Raw genomic sequence first — 21923 nt, forward strand, 5'->3', positions numbered from 1 at the left:
GAGATGGAACTTTCATTTTGCGCATTAGCCCCCCCCCCCCCCCCACCCCATCCCACTTAACACTTCTTTCGCTTTTCTTTTTTTTAACTCAGTTAAGTTTTGAGTTTTAACCTACCGAAAACTACCGATAAAATTTTGATGCGCCTACCGAAAACTGCCAAAATAATCTGGCCACACTGGTTGCCAGCCGTTCGAACTGTTTCGAACAGCTGTCAACGAGTTGCTGCTGTCAAAATTAAAATAACGTAAACATTCCGCCGCTGTTGGGGAAACACAAATCGCACTCGTTAATTTCGCTTTGCCCACCCAACGGAAAGCGCAAAATGTCGTTAGATTTGGAAGATTGTGACGAAGAAACGCAGCAGCTAATTGCGGATTCGATACAGCTTGCCGACGAGCTGGTCACCACAACGGCAACGGAAGAGCTGGACCGCAAGCGCCACACCATCCTGAAGGACATCGAGTTGGACGTGGAGCTGTACGGCTGCACGATCCTGCAGTACCGGGAATCGCTCGCCCGGTTAGCGCTGCTCGAGCACGGCATACTGCACGGACTGAACAAGGTGTCTGCACCGCCCGTCGAACTGGCCGCCCTACTGGACCGGCTCGAGAGCAAGGTGGAAACGCTTGGCGAGCTGCTGCGCGAACGAATCATCTTCCTGCCGCCGAGCGCAATATCAAAGGAAACGTTCGGTACGCTCGGCAGCCAACACGAGCGGCTGGCTGCGCTGGAGCAGCAACTCGATCGTATCGGCACCCTAATCGACGGCAACCAGGTGCGGGACGTGGCGATGTGGGTAGCCTCCGTGCAGCGCAAGACGAACAAGCTGCTGCAGGACATTGACGGCATACTGAAGCTCAACACGCTGCAGAAGCAAACGATCGTGGAGTTTTCCAACAAAATCTTTCGCGGATCCATCGGGTCCTAGCGGAGGGGAGAGGAGCGATAGGAAGACGCGTTCGAATGGCGGACGGTAAAGAGGTGTTAATATTTTATAGCGTAATTTATTCTGTCGACAATTGGGCTAAATACATTACAATTTTCCTGCCTTAATATCCCTTCTTGCTATGCGCACTTGTTCAAACCGCCCGTTTTTTTTTGCACCCAATGGGTCACCGAGTGTCGCAGTGTTTGTGTGTCTTTTTCGCCATTCACTTTAGCGCCCAAATCGAATCGTTATCAACGAAAAGCATCATTTTAAAAACAAAAAGAACGAAAACAACGAACAGATTGCTTGTGTTTTGCGGTGGGCAAACAACACGCATGTAAAAGAAGCAAAATCGATCAAACGTATTTATGCCATATCACAAGTGCTCACGCGCTCACACCACCAGTTGGCTCAGTTTTAGAGGAGCGCTCTCGCCCTTCTTTATTGCCGGATTGTGTGTGCATCGTCTTTTTTGTTTTGCCCTCCCATACAACCCACACACACACGCTCACTCGCGTACAAATCTACTAAGCCTAAATCATACGTACAAAAATTATCCGCTTACCTACACCCCCGCCTAAACGAAGTGGGAACGAAGTATGCAGGAAGGTGGAGGCGATATTTTGATTATATTTCCTTTCTACCCGTTAACAAATTAAAAAAAAACACAATAAACATAATTCTCACTAAGTCTGTCTAAGTGTCCCACCGTCTCTACGGGCGCAGGCTCTTAGCCTACTTCTGCTCAATCATATGCATTTGCTTTCTGGCTGATTATACATGGAACGAAAGGGACAACATAACGCTTATAATTTTCTTCTCTCTTTTTGTTGTTGTCTAAAACAATTTAACAGCTTAACCAAACCGATAGGGAACGCAAAACCGTGGTAAATGAAACGCTCGCCGATATTATCGCAGCTTCTAGGCTTAGTTAGGGAACACACATCACAAAAACACACGCAAGAGACAAGTAATATGGTAGAGTAGTAGTAGTAGAAGTAACAGTAATGACTCACTTGTCCCACTTCTTCTTCTGCTTGTTCTGTGTACGATCGAAAGGCTTGTAAACGTTCGTTGCACCAACGCAGGGGTTGCCGCCCATACAATTAGAAATTGGATGCACCGTAGCAACACTCAAAATGCACCCGTTCCCGATGTCAAATGCAACACACGCTTTGCTACTTTTGCAACCGAAACTCATAATATACGCAGAGCATTATTATTACTTTTTAATTTTTGTTTTTGCAACTTTCCAACACGGACCATCTTCCAGCCACGTGCGTACGCTTAAAATAAAGGGAAGAACAAACTAAGCAACGCGAAACGGGCCGCACAAATACACAATTTCAAAGGGGAAAGCCTTTTTTTGTAACGCGATAACACATTGAACATACACATAAAAAAAATCAACACAAACGAAACAAATCAGGGGTAAAAACGAAAACCAAGAGGGGATGCACACTACTTTAACGTTTTAACTGTGGAGTTTTTGAATGTTTGACTGTGATACTTTTTCCGTGTTTAGCAAACCTCGTCCACAAACCGGCGGGTGCGCGGACGCGAAATGGTAATTAATAAATTGGGAAGATCTGTCCCCCGTCCTCCAGCGGTTACGCAACAGGGTGGAGCAGCACATATTTACTGTGTTGGAGCGGCCAGTTTCATCTTCCTGAGTTGATCTCGGTCATTTTGTTGTAGATAGGATCTCTACTGTTGGTAACCGCCGGGTCCACCCGTACCGAACTGATTGGGGTTGTAAAACTGTGGCATTCCCTAGAAAAGAAATAAAACACAAAATCTGGTGAGCAAGATGGCAAAAGATATGCGTAATAACAGAAATGGTCGTTTTTTTAAACGTTTTTGAATAATTGATTATTATTATTGATTATTTATAATGATTTTCAAATATTGAATAAATATGTTTTACTCTAAAGATCAATAATTCTTACAACATTCTACTGAATATCTTATTGAAGAAATTCATTTTACGCTTCATTTTTTAACATTGAATGATTAAAAAAGTTTTCCAGGAGTTCTCATTGCTGTGGGACATCTATTTGACTCTTTCTTATTTGAAATGAACTTAATGTAATGGGAATTGGGCTGTATAACCAACCCATATAACCTGTATAACACCCTTGTTGGACATATCCAATAAGAAAAATCCAAATCCAATAGAGTGCAATTTCTGGCACATGAAGTTCATTTACCATTAGAAAGAGTCCAGTAGTGCCCCACAATTATGAGAACCCCTTGGAAAACCCTGTAAGAACAAAAATATCGCATAAGGCGACAAACCCTGCCTATTCTGAGGTTTCGCTTGATTTAAAAAATTCAAGCATTCATTCCGTAGATAAAATTGCTTTGATCTATTTCACATTACCTCCGGTACACCATCCGGTTGCTGTTCTGCTCCTCCGCCAGCGTTGGGAGCACCTCCAGGCACGAAGAAGCCTCCCGGAGCATTAGGCAACGTTGGGACGGCCGGCGCTAGCACGGGTTCCGTCGGTTTGCTCGGTGCCGCTCCGGATGGATTGAACACATCGACGTACGATCGTTTCAGCGCTGCGAAAATACATCCATTTTAGAAGAAAACTGTATAATTTTCGTACCACCAACAGCGGCACCACACCAGTTACATACTTCGATTCCGTTGCATTTTGTACATGTTTGACTGCAGCGTGGGAACTTTAGTTGGTTGGCCTGCCACCGGACCACCACCAACACCACCGGCGACAGCATTCGGTGCATTCGATTGCATTGCACCACCAGCATTACCGCTTCCGATCGGTTGAGCAGGGCGACTATCGGCAGGCTGACTCATCACATTGCCCATTGGTTGCTGCTGAAATGCTGGACCCGTATCCTGGGGGCCAGATTGCATAAGCGGTACCGATGGTCCTCCCATCGGTGCGGGACCACCACCCGATGGGACGGGTGCAGGTGGACCAGCAGGGGCAAGATCCGACATCTTAGGCGGTGGCTTGTACGCTTCCGTTGCTGCCTCACCCTCGTCCGTATTGACCCAACGCTTCGACACTTCATCCCAAACAATCTAGCGATGGTGAAACATGCAGAAAACGATGCTGTGAGAGTGTACATGACAATCATGAGTTTCTTCGCACATACCTTTGGATTCTTATCATCGGGCAGTATCATCTGGTTTTTCGGTTTCAGCGAAAACTTGTTCCAGATTCCACCGAACCATCCGGATCTAAAAAAAAGAACAAATAAACCCCGTAAGTCGCTGTTTTAATGCAACAAACAAAACGTCGCTTGCCATACCCTTGACCACCAGCTGCACCGGCCGCTCCCTTTCCATCCTTTCCGCCGGGTCCGGACGCTTTCTTCCCCTGTGCAGCTGCTGCATTGGGTTGTTGCTGTTGCTGCTGCTGCTGCTGCTTTCCTGCCTGCATTGGGGCGACACCCTTGCCACCTCCTCCCCTTTGTTCATCGTCCGTATCGTCGCCGAATCCGGGCCGTTTCGCGACGGAGTTTGGCATTGAGATCGTCGGTGCCGGTGCCTAGGGTTGTCGGTGAAGGAAGGAAGACAAAGATTAATAACAAAGCTATGGAAAGTTGCACATCCTATCCTAAAGTAACAAATGTAACGCACAAACGGAGAAGAATAGAAAAAACGAAAGATGCGCAAACACGAAAGCAAAACTGAAGCTTAATTTAACAGGAAAGTTAATATAAAAGCGGTTACAATATAAGACAACACTTTCGCGTAGATTGCTGAATCTGTGTTGCAATGCATCCTACGCCCCACAAACACTCGACATCGAAGCACGAGCAAAATGTTTTGATAAAGCAAAAAAGCCATTGGCGGTTCGTCGTCTACCCGCCGAAGAAGTCTTTCATAACATTGCCCTACTATACTCATTCGATCTAAGCATCAACAATGGCGTTCAACTCTATCTTCTACAGCGGTTCATCGATCGCATAAGTCAGCACGGCACCGGTCTTGCTGTGGGAAGCATTCGGGCGCCTTCTACACCTCAAACTGCTCAGCTCGGTCCCCTCAAAGTAGTCCCGTATGCCCTCATCGATAGCGGGCTTCCGGCCCTCGCGCTCCTCACTGTTCGCCGCCGAATCGGTACTCTCGCCACTGTAATTGTAATCCTTAAACCGGCTGCAGAACGGCAAATCGATCGGGTACGTCCCATTGTAAACGACGTCCCGATGCGCCAGAAACCCTTCCCGTCTGCTGCGCGCCGTATACAGATAGGCTTTGGACAGTTTCATCGCACTGCCGGGCCGACGCTCCGGGAGTTGCTTTGGCGGCTGCAGGGCGGCACCGTACCCGCTGCCGGCGGCTGCGCCCGCATTCGATACTTTCCGGCGTTTCTTTCGAACCTTGCGGATCGCACCCAGCGGTTCCGGCACCTTTGCGAGCGATTTAGTAAACTGCACGTGTTTGGCCGGCGCTACACGATCAGTGATGGATTGCCGGCGATGTTGCTGCTGGTGCTGCTGCTGTTGCGAAAGCTGCCGTCTTTGCACAAGCCGCACGGTACACTTGTTAGCACAATAATCACCACGAAACGTTTCCGAGAGTGGCGACGAGCTGGTAGCACTCTCGGCGGAGCGATTGCCATCGCTTCTAATGCTACTTACGCACGCATCCCGTTGCTGGTGTGGTGGTGGTGCGCGATGATAGTCAAAGGCAGCGGGGGGCAACGGTTCCGACGGTACGATCGGTCCAATTGCTGGCGAGGGCGACAGTGAGCTTCGCTCCTGCTGCTCTTCGTCGTCCTCTTCGTCCACATCCTGTTCCTCATCTTCCTCCTCCTCCTCCTCTTCGTGGAAGTGATGGTGATGATGATGATGGTGGGGCGGTGGAGCATGCTGCTTCTCTTGCTGCCACGGGCGTTCCTGCGATCGTAGCTGCATTCCGTGTTGTAGGTAAGGAAGTAAGCGGTTTACACAAGTTGCGTGTGGGTGGGTGCGTGATTGGTCGTTGCAAAATCAAAGCATTCAAAAACCAAGTATACAATTGCAAACCAAACGATAGGCAGAAGAAAAAAAAACCAAACGCATACTACTACTGTTTCGGGGAGGTGGTCAACCGAAAGTCGCAACGGGGGGCAAAACAAGCCACACAAATGAAAATATAATCAACCAAACACAATGGCGTGTCAACTAAAAGGCATAATGGCGGCCCTTTCAATTAAGGGCGTATATTACATGGAATAAAAACGATAAAAAACCCGGCTAAAACCAGGGCTACAACGCTACAAAACTTAACCATTTTAGGCTACATTAACAACAAACGGTACGTTAAGATTAATTTACCTCACTGTTGCCAGCAGCGCCCCAGTATCCGCCATCGTACGACGTCGGCATTGCGTCAGTGTTCGGTGGAGCTGGAGTGAAAAAAGTAGGACCGCCCAGCTGCTGTTGCTGCTGTTGCTGCTGATCCTGCTGATGTTCGTCGTAGCTGTTGTACTGATTGAATTGCTGCTGTTGCTGCTGCTGTTCGTAACTGTCCGGCATCTGGTTGGCCGCTTGTTCGACTGTTGGATCCATCAGCGATTGCTGATTGATTGACTCGTACCCCTGATCGTAGCTTGGAATGGCGGGATTCAATTCGTACGGTGCGGCATTGGGCTGATACTGTTGCCCTTGCGGTTGTTGCTGCTGTTGGTCACTGTACTGCAGATGCAGCTGACCGAGTTGCTGATTGATTTCGTTGAACTGCTTGTTAATGTCGCTCGATTCGGTAGGGTAAGCAGACTCCTGCTGCTGTTGCTGCGACTGTTGCTGCTCGTGATCGACGGCAGCCTGTGTTTGATCCGCTCCATACCCGTAGCTGCTATAGTCGTACCCTGTTTGGGGCTCGTTGACGGTACTAAAATTCGAGACCGCATTCGACGGCTGAAACAAAAAAAAAAGTGTATTAAAAATAATTCTTCTTCGCTATCAACAAAAATGCTTTTTAGCTTCGAATACTTACACTATTGAGGAGAATTTCATTTAATCTTTTTAGCCATTCCGGATCCTCCACGTTCGCATAGATATTGCCCCGTCCCGTGTTATCGACCGATTCGTCCAGAGCCTTCTCCATGACTGGATCGTAATACTTCAGCCGATCGCCGAGCGTGTACACCTGTTGTTTCAATCGAAAATCAATTAGGACACTGACAAGAAAATGAATCAAGTCTCTCGCTTACCTTTCTCACAAAATCAGCATCAAATCGGTACGGATCGTACTGTATTTGCTCGGCTATCTGCTCCATGTAGAGCAAACACTTCAGCTGCATACCTTGATCGAGCATACGGCAAGCAAGCAAATATTTATAGCGCTGAAAATGACGAAATCCCGGTTTTAGTGGCCATTTGATTAGTACTTCAACCTCCAATCACCATCATCATTACCTGCAATTCCGCGATCGAGTAGCGATCCTCGTTCAGCGAGCGTGCGTACTCGTAGATTTCCGTCATCATGATCGACTCGTTCGTCGACAGCTCGCGGAAGGTACGATGCTGATGGGCGGCACCGAGCAACACCAGCCGCACGACCCCATTGCTGTTGCTGCCGCCGGCCGCATCCGGCTTAACGTCGGCGAACCGACCGAAGGCCACATCGGACAGGAGGTAGCAAAAGTGGGCCGCGTACAGATCGCCCCGATTGAGCAGCGTGTCGCCGAGCGTGGTGATCGACTTCTTGATCAGTTCCGGCTTGGCCGAGCTGTTCGACATCAGCATCGCCAGATGAGGCCGCCAGTCGCCCCACTTTTCGTCCAGCACGCTCTGAGGAATGGGGTAAAACAAAATAAAACATGAAGCAAAAGAGAAATACAGGCTTCTCAGAGTCAATTTCCAATGTCTACAACATTTTTCTTTGCTTGCAAGAAGTTTTTCAACAGCTGTCAAAAATGTTGTATTTGCATCACAATAGTGTTTCAGATCTTCCACATGATTTACAACACGTCTCAAACTGGATGTGAATTTGTGATGTGATGAAAATCATGTGCAAGAACTCAAATTTTACTTTGATGCAAATACACCAATTTGACAGCTGTTGAAAAACATCTTGAAAGAGGTGAATACAGGGTTTTCAAAGTCAGATTTGAACATCATTACAGGGGTTTTCCCTTGCAATGCACCGCGTGCAAGATGTTAATCCACATTAATCTGATATTTCATTTTCATCCACATAATTTTTAATTTCTTCACCATGAATTTCTACACGTCTCAATCTGGGTTGAGTTTGACAGTTCTTTGTGATGTGTTGAAAATCATGTGTAAAAGCTAAAATTTCATTGTGAAGCAACCGTATGACAGCAGCTGTTGAAAAACATCTTGGATGCGGTGAATAATTATGGGCACATTTGAAAGTGACTTGGAAAACCCTGTATTCTCCGTCAGCACATCACTATTCACCGCCTGCACAATGATTTCCAACAGCTGTCATACATTGCATTTACATCACAATAAAGTTTAAGTTCTTACACATGATTTTCAACCGATCACAAACAACTGTCAAACTCAATCCAGCTTGAGACGTGTTGAAAATCACGTGGAAGATCTGAGACATTATTGTGATGAAAGTACATCATTTTTGACAGCTGTTGAAAAACATCTCGCAAGCAATGAAGAATGTTGATAACATTCTAAATTGACTCGAAAAACCCTGTAATGATGTGCACATTGGAAAGTGACTTGGAAAGCACTGTATGGGGTTAGAGTTTAAGGTTTGCTCGCCCTACCGTAACGGAAGCGGGCGTTCTCCCGCTCAACAGCTGGTACAGCGTTTGCAGCGGATCGTTCAGCGTCAGCTTGTTGGCGAACTTCATCATCACGTTCGCGTGCTGCCGCGAGTCCACCTTGGAGGCGAGGAACAGTGCGTGGCCCCACAGGTTATGCTCGGTGGCCCACTCGAGCGCCTCGCCAATGTTGCCGTACAGCAGATAGTTCCGGAACTTGTCCGTAATCTCCTGCTCGGTGAGTGCTTTCGGTGCCACGTCCTGGGCGGATGTATCCTTAGCCACATCGTCTGCTTCGCCGGTAGCATCGGCCGCCGCTTCCTCGCTTTCCTGGCCATCCTGGCGCGCATCGGCCTCCCGCTCGGGCTGCGACAGTGACGAGTTGCGCCCGCTAATGTTGGCCGACCGGGCCACGCTGGTCTGCATCGCCTCGAACGGATACTCTTCCTTGTTTTGCATCAGCAGCTCGGAGATATCGGTACCGACGAACGTCTGTGGGTGGAAGGAAAAGAAAGGGATTGTACTAAAAGTCAAAGGCAAATAAAGCTACCACACACTTACGCCATTCTGTCTCAGCAGCAGTATGATGTAGTTCCACAGCAAAGCGAACGAGCTGCGGTTGGCGCCAGCGGCAAGCGATGACGAGTGCAAACTGTTGATCGAGTTGCCCCGCGATTTGATCAGCGCCAGCGCACCACTGTACGGTGGGCCGTGGCGTAGTTGCTCCTCGCAGAACTCGATGACGGACTTTTTATGCGTCACACCCTTCACCAGTGGGCCCGGGTAGGTTTGGAACAGCTTCCTGCTAGCGTCATTATATGCTGAAAGCAGAATGAATCATGGTTAGGTTGCGTTCTTGATCGTTTTTGGTGTTCATCTTCACCTACCTAGACTGTATATTTTCACCGTGTCCGCCATTCCGTTCATTGTGAGTCGGTTCTTGGTGGAAATGAGCAAACCGGCCGACACACTGACGATGGGATGAATTTCGGGGAACTTGCGAGGCGTCAGGCGTTCCGGTTCCATCATCGACAGCTCGGCAGTAGCGTCCTGCTTGATGGTGGACGCATCAATTTGGTCGATTCTGAATGGGAAGCCAGTAAAAGATGGTCATGGTTAAGGGTTACACAAACAAAGAGTGACGGCTGGATGGAAGTTTAAGTGTACAAAAGATTACAAGAATAATCCGCTCGATCGTCTATCCCAATCCGATCGATATGGGCTGGATATCGGGCAAACAGGTTCATCAAAAGTAGGGGGGAGAACATACTTCACAAAGCCATACGCAAACTTTCACAACCGTAATCTACTACAAGAAAGCATGCGCATCGTTATTACTTTGTATTTTGTATCGTTAAAAGGAAAAGGATGGTTCAACGAAACCATATATCAAGCGATAAGATGCGAAACATGCACTACAAACGTAACCCACAGAACAGAAGATGCAAGACCAACTAAATAAAGAAATAACGTTAATAATAATAAAAAACAATAATTATAAGAATGTGTGCAAAACAAAACTACATAATTCGGTATACGACGCATTAAAGCATGTTGTGTGTACAATGAATGAAGAAGAAAGTGCATTATCCCCGAAAATGGCGCAACGAGAGGACGAACATATCCCGACAAAAAGAAATGGCAAACTACACAGAGGAGTAAGTAAAAGAAATGATAAATGAAATGATAAAGTTGAAAAGCACCTTGGTTGAAAGTATCCGCCCGCCTCGCTATGGTACGTGCGGTCCATGGCCAGCGATGTGTTTGCCCGCTGATGCTGCTGCTGGTGGTGAAGGAGCGACTGTGGCCCTTGCTGGTATGCCTGGTGGTACATCGGGGGCAGTGACGTCGGCTGATGACCGGACACGTCGGTCAGATAGGTTTGGTCGAGCAGGGAGCTCGGCCCGGCCATACCACCGCCGGCGATGGCGGCCGACGGTAGCGATTGATTATTGTAATGACGATGGTACTCCTCCGGGTTGCTGTACACACCGGGCGGATGCATAAACGGTGTCGTCCGATTAAACCTGCAGATATACACACACACACGCACACACAGACATGTACACACGCTGTAGCGTTGTCCTTGCCAGCTGGCTCATTCAGCTGCAACTCCCCATCTCAGAATTTTGGGGTGGGGAGATGTGCTGATGGTGGGGAATTATGTACGTTCACACAGTGTGGTTCGGTGTGTGAGCTTAGGGCGCGCGGGCCATTCTTAGCCACATTTAAACAGGAAGCTACCCAATACAATTAACCATTCAGACAGAGCAGCCCCTGCCGCAGTAGTGAAGCACCGAGAGAGAAAAAGTGAGAGCTGAAAAGTGCAGCCAAAGTGATTCGGTCCTGGCGGTGCGCTTAAGTTCCAGGACGATAGGTTTAGAGGATGAGATGATGGGAAGGAGACGATGGTGGGATGATTATTAGTCGAAGCGAACCCCGACCAGCATGTGGTTTGTGTGATAGTGAGCTATTTTGAGTGTAAACAAAACCCAAACAAAAATCCCTTCTTTTTTGGCACTTAATTTTGATCAAAGCTTTAAAGGGGAGTTGCACCACAAAAATTAAATAAATTAAATAATGATATGTAAAGTAGAAAACTCATGAGAAAAACATAGTACAGAACAAAAGTAAGAGAACCTCTCGCTGGGTTAACGGAAATTTGGGGGAAAAAATGTTTTAAATGCAGTTCAGATAGAGATAGAGACAGGGATAGAGAGCATATTGCAGTGTAGAGTAATCCAAATGGAACAAAAATGCATCTGATTTTTAAAGAAAAATAACCAAAAATAACTCAGATTCACGTTTGAGAAAAGTTAGAAACTCGCAAAGGGATTACCAAAGAGGCACACGCACACGCACACACCACACAGAATTAAATATACTATTAAATAAAATTCCACTCTATAGTAACTTTGGAAGTGGTTGATTATTTGTTTAATTTGTTTGTAACCTAACATTACTTATGGAGCGATCAGTATTTAAAACAAAATTGTTAAAAGGCAAAATTTTACAGGGGTTTTCTCCTCATTTCAATCCAATTAATTGAAATACTAAAATTAGTTATTTTTTATCCGAATTTTCATCGTTCTCCTTCAATAAAGTAATGATAGATTATTCATTCTTTAGTAATCAATTTAAAACAATTTAAGAATTATTTTTTTGTCGCCAAAGGAAACATTTCACCACACACACACCAAACATAAGTAACCAACCAACCAACCACGCACACGTACAAAGTAAATAACACACCCACACGCTCACACACGCACGCGCGTACATACAAACCGGCATAAATAACCGACCGTCCGTCGCCCGTTACTCTTACCGTTCCTTGTCGTTGGCCGAGCTGCGACCGGAGTGGACCGATTCGCGCCCGTCCGTCGTTAGCCGGTCACGCTGCAGCTGGCTCGCCTGCATCTGCGCGTAGTACGTACGGTACCATTCGGCGTACGCTTGCGGGTTCGTGCGCCGCAGCTGCTCGTAATACTGCTGATGCTGAGCGTAGTAGCTGTACGGATCGTAGTAACCGCTGGCGGGGCCATAAGCACCGGCGGCACCAGCACCGGCCACCATACCGTAGCCACTAGCGGACGACCCCACAGCAGCTCCTGGTGCCACACCGCCACCCATGTACTTGCGATCCTTCTCCTTGCGGTCGTCCCGGTCGCGGCTGTCCCGGGCCCGGTCTCGTTCGGTGCCGTTTCGGCTTCCCGCACGGTAGTCTTCCGGGTCCGGGTAGCGACGATCGTGTCGATCACGACGTTTCTCACCTTCGCGGTAGCGATCATCTGTAAAAATTGGAGAAAGCAATAGGATATTAGACTCGATTCACGACCAATAATCGGTTGTTTTGAAATGTCAAATAAAAAAATAACTCAAAATCAAAGATTCGATTTCAATGAGATTAGACTCATAGATCGGTATAAAGCGTCCAATCTTTGCAGAAAATATCACATAAGCTTGTTTTCTTTCTGAAGAAGTTGATACAAACTAGATTCGATCTCTAGACGGGGATGGCAGCGGGTCATGCATTTAACAGCTGTACTACGGAACCGGTCTAGCTACATGGCAACTTAGATCGGGAATAAACCAACCGCCTATGAAGCATTACATCTAGCGCTTGCCATGAATCCTAATAAACGCAACAATTAAACGATTCAAATTTCCCAAAATTATATCACACCGTTCCCTCCAGCAATAAAGGAAGCCAAAAAAAGCGAATTTTTCGGATACAATGTTCATGATTATCGGCTTATCGGTGGTGTAGCACATTGAACCATACAGACTGAATACATAATGAATGGTTTGCACCCCAAAGTTCACCCGTTTTCAAGAGCGCCACACCACACATAAATAATATTTTGTAGCACGAAGCTAAAGATGCATCCAAAAGTGACTCTTGCTGTGGTTATTGCTACCGATAAAACATTATTCAGGACAGTCTGCATGTCTGCGGTGGAAGCTTTTCGTTTCTCCTAAAGAGAAATTACTGGAAAGAATGTTCAAGCCTGCTACTTTGATGCCTCACTCGAGAGTGAACTTGCGATCAGTCGTTAACTGAGGGTTGTGCTCGTTGGATCGTCCTGTATTTAGTTTAGTGTCTTCGACCAATACGCGTGTGCCATTTCTCTCTCTCTCTCTCGCCCTGATCTGCTTCATAAAAATGGTGTTACCAGATTTCAGTGCTAACCGGTTAGTTTGCGTGATCGTTCAGCAAGTGATCGTTCAGCTTAATTTAGATGAGAACCTCTTTCCTTCAATTTCACTCCCAACCACCTAGTCCATCGACGATGGAAGGGCTTTTGCAGGATGAGAATCTGTTCAGCCCCCTTCCAAAGCACGGACCATTAGCACCCTATCGCCGTGCGGCCACGATCGACTGGCGCAAGATGCGCCTTACCTTTACCGATCAGCACGAGCTGGAGCTGCAGCACCGGCTGTATCGCTTGTTTCGCACCAGCGAACCCTTCATACGGGGCCGCACCGTTCGCGACCAATCGACGGACGAGCGACGCCGTTTAGCCATGGTACAGCTGCACCACCTCCAGCGCGCACGTCTATTCCACTACGAAACGTTCATCGAGCGGCCCGCTCTTGCGTCCATCTATTACGCAACGATCGCCGAGTACGACATGGCGCTGCTGGTGCGCCTAACCGTCAACTATCTCTTCTTTACCGGCGCCATACGCATGTTCGACGAGCCTGGCGGACGGCTAGCGCACGTGATCAAGCAGGCGGAAGCCGGCCACATTGCCGGTTCGTTCGCACTGACCGAGGTAGGCCACGGGACGAACGCACGGGCCATACGAACGCGCGCGACCTACGACCCGGCGCACCGGGAGTTCGTGCTCGAGACGCCCGACTTCGAAGCCGCCAAGTGCTGGGCGGGCAATTTGGCCAAAAGCTGCACGGACATGATCGTGTGGGCCCAGCTGTACACGGCGGATGGCGCGTGCCACGGGGTCAGTGCGTTTGTGGTGCCGATCCGCGACCGCTACACGCTGCAACCGCTGCCCGGTCTGTTGGTGGGCGATTTGGGTGAGAAAGCGGGCCTGAACGGGGTCGACAATGGGTTTGTGCTGTTCCGGGGGTATCGCATTCCGCGCGAAAATCTGCTAGCGCGGTTCGGTGATGTGAATGAGGTGACGGGTAGGTTTGAATCGACCGCTAAGAGCGCCACCGAACGGTTCGCCCTTTCGATGGGTCCGCTCGTGATTGGGCGGATTAACATCTGTACCGTGTCGCAGACGCTGCTTGCCAAGGCGCTCACGATCGGCATACGCTACTCGGCCGTGCGGTGTCAGTTCGGGCCGACGGGCGACGACCGGGAGCTACCGATACTGGAGTACCAGTCGCAGCAGTACCGGCTGCTGCCAAATCTGGCCACCTGCGTGGCGCTGAAGCTGTTCCATCGCTGGTTCGCACGCGTGTCGGGCGATGCGCAGGTGCGCATGCTGCGAGCCGCACCGATCGAAAGCGAACTGCTGCTCGAGGTGCACATTGTTGCGTCCGCCGTCAAGCCGATCTGCAGCTGGGCGGCCCGGGACGGCATACAGGATGCGCGGGAAGCGTGTGGTGGCCACGGGTACCTTCGGCTGGCCGGGCTGGCCGACTTGCGGGTAGACAACGACGCAAACATCACGTACGAGGGCGAAAACAATGTGCTGCTGCAGCAGGTCTCGCAGCAGCTGGTCGGCATACGCAGCAAGGGCGAGTATGGTGCGTTCGCGCTGATGTCTCCGCTTGGTTCGATGACGTTTTTGGCTGAGTACGAGCAGATAATGCAGCAGCGACTCGAGCGCATTACGGTGGAGCAGATTGAGGATCCGAAAGGTTGGTAGTTTGGTACGCGGAACTCGAAGAACAATCTGATCCTTACTTTTGCTCTCATTGCATGCTGCAGTTATACTGAACGCACTGAGTTGGTTAACGGCCTACACACTAGAACGCACCTACCGACGAGCGGAGGGACTTCTTAAGCGGGGCGACAGCAAATTCGACGTCCGCAACGATACGCAGATTTTCTACGCTAAAGATCTTGCCATCGTTTTTGGAGAGGTGAGCTCGGAGAAAATCATTCATGAGCATAGAACGCTAACGTACCTTCTACCTTCCCTTTCTAGCGCATAATATTCAACGCATTCTGTACCTTCCTCGACACGATGGAACAAGGACCGGAACGAAACTATCTCACGCGTTTGGCAGAACTGTACGGCGCGACACTGTTACTAAAGCATATGGCCACCCTTCAAAGTGCTGGCTACCTCACGGTCGACGCTTTACCATTGGTCCAGGAATCGATACTACGTCTGCTGCCCATCGTTAAGCAGGACGCGGTAGCCATGATCGATTCGCTGGCACCGCCCGACTTTGTGCTCAATTCACCGCTCGGTGCTGCTGACGGGAACGTTTACGCACGCATGGAGTCGGAGCTGATGGCGGGCCAGGATGTGACCGGGCGTGCCACCTGGTGGCACGAAATATTAACACCCACTTCGGCAAAGCTGTAAAGCGAATTCAATTCGCTGGAAACATGATGAAAAGTACATCCAAAGCAACAGTTTTCATAGAAGGAACAAAATAAAGACAATCGCGCTGTTTTTCATATTCCTTACTGATTATTTTGGTTATTTTTTTCTGTCCAAAAGTATGGTCAATGGAGTGAATGGAATTTAAAGTAGATATCGGTAAAATTGACAAAAATCTGAAATCGACTCCAGAAGGTAGGTCCGCCCAGCATTATCTGGAGTCACTCGGAATCGTCTGGAATCGCCCGGAGTTGTCCGGAGCTGTTCGGAATCGAGCCGTTCGGAATTGGAGTCGTCCGGAGTTATCCAGAGTCGTCCGAAGTCACCCGGAGTCGTTCGGAGTCAACAGGAGCCTCCGGACTACTCCGACTCCAAACGACTCCGGACGACTCCGGACGAATCTGGACGACTACCAACGCCTCCAGACGACTCCGGACGACTGTGGACGACTCCTACTCGGGACGCCTATGAACGACTCCGAACGACTCCGGATGACTTCGGAAGACTCCGGACGAGTCCGGATGACTCCGGATGACTCCGGATGACTCCGGATGACTCCAGATGACTCTGGATGACTCCGGATGACCCCGGATGACTCCGGATAACTCCGAATGACTCCGGATAACTCCGAATGTCTCCGGATGACTCCGGATGACTCCGAATAACTCCAGATGAATCCGGATGACTCCGGATGACTCCGGATGACTCCGGATGACACCGAATTACATCCGAACGACTCCGGATAACTCCGGATGACTCTGGAAGACTATGGACGACTCCTACTCCGAACGAATCCGAACGCCTCCGAACGACTCCGACTCCGGGCGGAACTAGTGGTTCAGATTTTGCCGGAGTCGGAATCGGACTAACAATAGTTGGAGTCGGATCGGAGTCGTGGGTGCGCTCCAAAGAGCACAACACTCGTTCAAAGGTTTCAATTGGATTTGAATTCATGCTCTCAAGGACTTCAATGACTGTGCTGCGGGACTTGTTACGCGGTCAATCAATAAGCTGTTCGAACATTCATATATCTTCATCACAAAAATTAAAATTTCACCAAATTGATTCCTGTGTAAGTATTAAAACAAAATGTTACTCACCTTTCCTTCGCTCATCACCCCGGTAGCGCTCGCCGCGCTCCTTCTCCTTCCTCTGGCGCCGCTCCAGCGTGTCCCGATCGCGGTCCCGCCCACCGGGCCCCCGGCCGTCCTCGCCACCGCGCTCGCCGTCCCGCTTGCGGTAGTAGTCGTCGCGCGAGGCACCGCCGTACCGCTTGTCCTCCTTCTCGTACCGGGTCGATCGTTCGGTTTCGTACTTTGAACCGTCGGTTTCGTAGCGACTCTCGCGATCGTACTTACTACTGCGACCATAGCGCTCACGATCGCGGTCATATCTAAAACAGAGGGTAGACCAGACACATCAATTATTCAATTTTACCTTCCACAAACACACGCACACGTCACTATCTTGCCTACTAACCTGTTTCGTTCACGATCACGATCGCGATAGTCATAATCACGATCGCGATCCCGATCCCGGTCACGCTCGCGATCCCTGTCACGGTCCCGGTCGCGCCCGTTATCCTTTCGTTTGTCCTTCTCTCGTTCCGCTCCACCGCCGGCACGGCGCGACCGCTCGTGCCGATGGGAGCTGGTATCGGCCGGACCGGCAGCACCGCCACCTGCCGCCACCCCCACACTAGTCTCGCGCCGACGACGCTCGTGCTCGCTGTAATCGGAATCCTCTGTGTCGTACCGGTCGCGCGAACTTTTGCTTTTGTTCGACCGACGCAATGCGTCATCCTCCCGGCGGCCGGTTCCCTTCGGCCCACTACCAGCCCCATAGAAGCCGCCCTTGTCGCTTTCGTCCGCCGTGGACGTGTTGGACGGTTCCATGCGCGACGTATCGGCTGTAACGTTCGATTCCGTCTCCACTGCAACGGGACCACCACCGCCAGCGCTCGGTCCACCGGCAGCACTGGAAGCGGACCCGGTGGCCGAAATTGCCGGCCCGGCGTTCCCCCCGATCAGTGGATCCTCTCGGCGATCGTCCGGATTTTCCCCATCCATCACCAGCTCGCGCTGCTCCTCGGGCATGTCCAGCGTAGCCATCGAGACGGTGGCGCTGCCTGGGACCATCGGAACGACGCTCGGCACGGACGTCGACAGTGGGCGCTCGTTTTCTGGCCCACCGCCTGGCACGACCCGCTGCTGGTTGTGATGCGTGTGATTGTCATCCTCGCCCGGCACACGGTACCGGTTGCGGTCGCTCATGTCCACCCGCTCGTGATGATGGTGCCCGTGATGGTTGAGATGATGGTGGTGCAGATGTTCGTTGCGCGCGCCAATCGGTGCCGCTGGTGCCGCCGACGTGCTGTCCGACACCTCCCCGTCCGCTTGGCGCTCGAGCGAAAGGTCCGATGCGTTCTGCAGATCCATTCCCGGTACCATTCGGTCTAGCCCGGGCGGTGGTTCCGGGTAGCTTTGCCCCACGGCGACGGGGCTAGATTGCTGCTGCACCACCGGCACCGGCATCGGCGGTTCCGGCTGCTGCTCGTTCTGTCCCGGCACATACCGTGACAGTCCCGGCGGAGGTAGTCGGCTATCGTTCACATCGCCGTGGCCAGCTTCAGCGCCGGCTTCAGCTACAAGGTGGACACGCCCGTTACCACCGCTCGGCGATGTGTCCACACCGTACCCATCCTCGGACAGGTGGCCCGTCTGGAGGTACTGGTTGCGATCGTTGCTCGGGGCGATTTCCTGATTTTCCACCACCGCTTGCTCGGGCCGTGTTTCGACCAGAATTTCCTGATTCTCCGGCGTCAACGTTTCGATGTTGTTCGCTTCCTCGACGCTGGGCGGCGCTGGCTGTAGCAGCAGCGGCTGATGTGTTTGTTGTTGATAAAAGAATGTCCCACCAGGGGGTGCAGGTGGTGGTGCTGCTGCTGCCGCTGTTCCTCCGCCCAAGCCCGGTGTAGCCGTATGGGATCTTGGCCCATTACGCTTAAACGGGTTGGAACCGGCAATTTGCATCGCTTTCGGTGGTCCGCTGCTACTGCCCACGGCCATTGGCGGCGGGCCGGACATCATGGAAGACGGTGGTGGAGGACCGGTGGACACCGGCGGTGCTACCGTGGGATTATCCGTCGGTGGCGGCGGCAACGGTGGCGTCGTGGATGACGACTTGGAGGCGTGCGAGTCGCTCACGAGCGGTCCGGCGGCCGCCGCAGTACCCACGATCGAAGGCGGAGGCGGCGGGAACGTTTGCTCCGCGCGGTAACTGCTCTCGGTCGGTTCCTGCTTGATGCTCAGCGCTTCCAGCACCTCATCCAGCCGGTCGGGAACGGACCCGGCCGGTCCTGTCGAGTACGGTTGCTGTTGTCGGTCGACATTTTCCAGGCCGTCCTTCGTGTTGCGATGTCCCGTATCCGCGTCCGAAGGCAGCACGGTGGTCGATTGGGATGGTGGTGGACCCCTGCTATCGCCGCTCGGGTCACTCTCGAGCGTCGATCGGTCGCTCGACGACACCTGGCTCTCGATGGACCATTGCGGTGACAGGGTTTCCGCCTTGAGCCGCTGCAGCTGCAAGTTGCTTGGCTGAGGGAACGGGTCGTACTGCTGCTGTTGTTGCTGCTGTGGGGGTGCCGGTTGTTGCTGCGGAGGTACTTTTGCCTCCAGCTGCGCCTCCGGCACACTCGGCTTCGTCGGTTCCGGCACGGTCCAGTTCCAGCTGTTACCGGCCGCTGTGTCGAAGCTGTCCGAAATCGTCTGGCTGAAGGTCGGTATCAGTTGCGGCGTGGTGGACGGTGCCGGATGCGACGGTGGACGCTGGGGAGCGGCCTGGGGAGCGTTGAAAAAGCTAGCTGCCTGCTGCCCGTACGCCGACGGCTGCGCCGGTCCATAGTTAGCGGGCGGGTAGGGGTTCGGAGGCATCGTCGGTTGCTGGTAGGCATTGCTGTTGCCCTGCGGCATCACATTTGGCAGATAGTTGTGATTGTTCTGATCCATACGGTTCGCTCCACTGTTCATATACGGTCCGGCAGTATTCATCTGCTGGTGCTGATGGTGATTTGGATGGTGTTGCGGTTGCTGAAAGTAAGCAGCCGACGGAGCGTTCGGAGCTGGTGGCTGCATGGTGGCGTTCGGTTTCAGCTGTCCCGGATCGCCGGGCGTTTCGCTCCAGTCGCCCCAATCATCGCCCCAGCCGTCCGTGTTGTTGTTCATGTTGGTAAAAGCGGTCGAGGCAGAAAACTGTTCCGCCATTCTTCAGCACGGTCGGGTCCCCGTAAAACGATTAGACGCTTTCCCGTGTGTTCCAGATTGTACCACGGTACACACACACACAAAACATACACACAGAAACACGCACGATTTGGGAAGGAAAAGATCCCGATGTTTTTTCTCGTTTCGTTAGACACTGTCCAAATGCTGCATTCTCCGAAGTCGTTGTGGTGTCGTTGGTATAGAGCTACAAAAAAAAATCAAGAAAAAAAGAAATTAGATGAATTTTCGATGGATTTGGTCTATTAAAGCTACTTTTCAGTTTGAATTTTGAATTCTCAATGGCACAAGTGTAAACATACGGACAGTTTATCAAAAAAAAAAAAAACATGTCAGATATCACCGACAGCCAGCACCTGCGCTATCTAAACGCTGCTGGTCGCACAGCTCTCGTACACGTTGGATAACTTGCTACGTGTCACACCTGCCGCACATGCCCGTTGTATTCGGCATCACCGTACGGAAGCTTCAATTGCTTCAGCAACGAATATCTTCCGGATTTTTATTCGAAAATATCGTTCAACGGAACCAATAACACGAATTTTGATCATTTATTCTGCCGTCGTTTGCCCTGACGAGGAGTTCAGTTGGGCAAAGACTTTCGTAATCGTCTCGGCACCGTCGGCAGGAGAAATTGTTGTGCCAAACTGGGGTAGGGAGGGAGATTTTGATCCAACCTAATACCCCCCCAGTCGACCGTCCTCCCCCCTCCTCTCTTTTCTTTAAGGGGGCCAACCACCGATCGATCGAAATGGAGAGTGGCATAAGAAACTGGTTGGAAAAAGAATGCAACCATCGAACAAAACACACACACACGGGGTTGCACACATGCACACACCGCAGCGTATTATGCGGAAACCTCGAGTGAGGGTTTTTTTGCATTTTGCTGGATGCGTTATCAAACGAACCTCGATGGCCAGCAAGGGAAAGCACTGAAAAAGCTGAAATCCCGGACGTAAAGTGATTAAAAGACTCGGGCCCAAATCTATTTCACCTTCACTTTGATTGGGTTTTGACACTTGTGCCGTCCGTCGTGACCTCTCCCCCCTCCTCTCCACCTTCGCTTGACCAATAACATTGGCATCCTTGGGCAATTATCTTTAACTCGCCTTCCTCTCTCTCTCCCTTTGTAGCCTCCAACATATCCGATTTTCCACTCCAGCACGGTTCCAGCGGCCACTTTTCACGTACCTTTTTCGATACACTTTGCGACCTCTTCCTCTCCTCCTGCTCTCTGTTGCCACTCTTGCGCGAGATGTTGACTACTAACTGCCCTCCTCTCGTTCGACACACTGACCTCTCCCCGCCGCTCGTGTGTACACAGACACTTTACGGACAAAAAAAGGGATTGCACACAATTTACACACTCACACGCGCGCGCACACAAACACTCACACACACCGAGAGAGGACGGGAGCAGTCGCTGGTCCCGTCCCGTTTCGATCCCGACGGGACAGATTTCGCACTGTGGAAAAGAACGGGGAAAAACTGATATCCTTTTTCACCGTCGAAAACAAGAAATGAATGCCAAGTTGGAACTTTCATCGGAGGAATGACAATCAGCAAAGCTAAAGTTTTGGGTGGGGGTGTGGAGTGGGGAAGATTTTCGTGTTTACAGTGCACGGTCGAGCGATAAAAGTTCCGTTTTCGATTGATAACGCTGCGGGTTTGGATCGCTTTACTCTAAATATCAATAAAAAATATGTTTTTGTAATTATTAATTGGTAAGGATAAGTGAGTGTAATGTAAAAAACAATGCAAAAATGCATTTGCATGATCGAAACTTTTCGACCATGGCTGCATAGCGCAAATGGCAGCTCTTCCATGCCCTGTGAAAAATATACCATAATTGAAAACGGAAACAAACGGGCCTGTTCAAATATCCCGCAAAACAAATTCGAGTAGTCTGCAAGCTCGCTCGAGGTGCCTCGCACTCCATACAACTTCATTGCCCCAGCGCCACAACGCATT

At 50.5% G+C, this 21923-nt stretch overlaps 3 protein-coding genes across 8 annotated transcripts; 2 read left to right on the forward strand and 1 right to left on the reverse strand.

The window, feature by feature from the left end:
• The first annotated feature begins 208 nt into the window (after nucleotides 1–208).
• LOC5667931 (uncharacterized) lies at nucleotides 209–1054 on the forward strand. The gene has a single exon (XM_001688137.2). The coding sequence runs from the start codon at nucleotides 324–326 to the stop codon at nucleotides 927–929; it is 606 nt and encodes a 201-aa protein (XP_001688189.2). The 5' UTR covers nucleotides 209–323; the 3' UTR covers nucleotides 930–1054.
• On the reverse strand, nucleotides 986–21522 carry LOC5667928 (uncharacterized). Of its 6 annotated transcripts, none has more exons than XM_061654162.1 (18): nucleotides 21144–21521; nucleotides 17152–20139; nucleotides 16773–17065; nucleotides 11970–12432; nucleotides 10345–10668; nucleotides 9529–9725; nucleotides 9203–9462; nucleotides 8645–9133; nucleotides 7311–7685; nucleotides 7106–7237; nucleotides 6889–7041; nucleotides 6228–6809; nucleotides 5550–5819; nucleotides 4215–4453; nucleotides 4059–4143; nucleotides 3573–3984; nucleotides 3313–3494; nucleotides 986–2702 (listed from the first exon to the last, which is right to left on the reverse strand). In XM_061654162.1, the coding sequence occupies exons 2-18, from the start codon at nucleotides 19932–19934 to the stop codon at nucleotides 2637–2639; spliced, it is 7305 nt and encodes a 2434-aa protein (XP_061510146.1). In that variant the 5' UTR covers nucleotides 19935–20139; nucleotides 21144–21521; the 3' UTR covers nucleotides 986–2636. The 6 variants fall into 6 exon arrangements, with proteins under 6 accessions (XP_061510146.1, XP_061510147.1, XP_061510149.1 ...); XM_061654163.1 differs by lacking the exon at nucleotides 21144–21521 and adding an exon at nucleotides 20861–20947; XM_061654165.1 differs by lacking the exon at nucleotides 10345–10668.
• On the forward strand, nucleotides 12659–16117 carry LOC1270711 (peroxisomal acyl-coenzyme A oxidase 3). Its single transcript, XM_061654168.1, is given in 4 exon segments — nucleotides 12659–13336; nucleotides 13425–14977; nucleotides 15048–15247; nucleotides 15250–16117. Coding segments are annotated over 4 exon segments (2187 nt in total). The 5' UTR covers nucleotides 12659–13307; the 3' UTR covers nucleotides 15655–16117.
• Nucleotides 21523–21923: the final 401 nt, after the last annotated feature.

The sequence above is a fragment of the Anopheles gambiae genome, chromosome 3 (assembly GCF_943734735.2).
Source record: "Anopheles gambiae chromosome 3, idAnoGambNW_F1_1, whole genome shotgun sequence".
Taxonomy (NCBI): Eukaryota; Metazoa; Arthropoda; class Insecta; order Diptera; family Culicidae; genus Anopheles; species Anopheles gambiae.

Bases quoted from the DNA above. Each gene is read 5' to 3' on its own strand.
- LOC5667928 (XM_061654162.1), bottom strand. From the start codon at position 19,934: ATGGCGGAACAGTTTTCTGCCTCGACCGCTTTTACCAACATGAACAAC. The intron at 9,134-9,202 runs GTAAGTGTGTGG...TTCCACCCACAG, and splicing joins TGCTGCTGAGACAGAATGGC to ACGTTCGTCGGTACCGATAT. The intron at 4,454-5,549 runs GTAAGTAGCATT...CGACAACCCTAG, and splicing joins ACCAGCAACGGGATGCGTGC to GCACCGGCACCGACGATCTC.
- LOC5667931 (XM_001688137.2), top strand. From the start codon at position 324: ATGTCGTTAGATTTGGAAGATTGTGACGAAGAAACGCAGCAGCTAATT.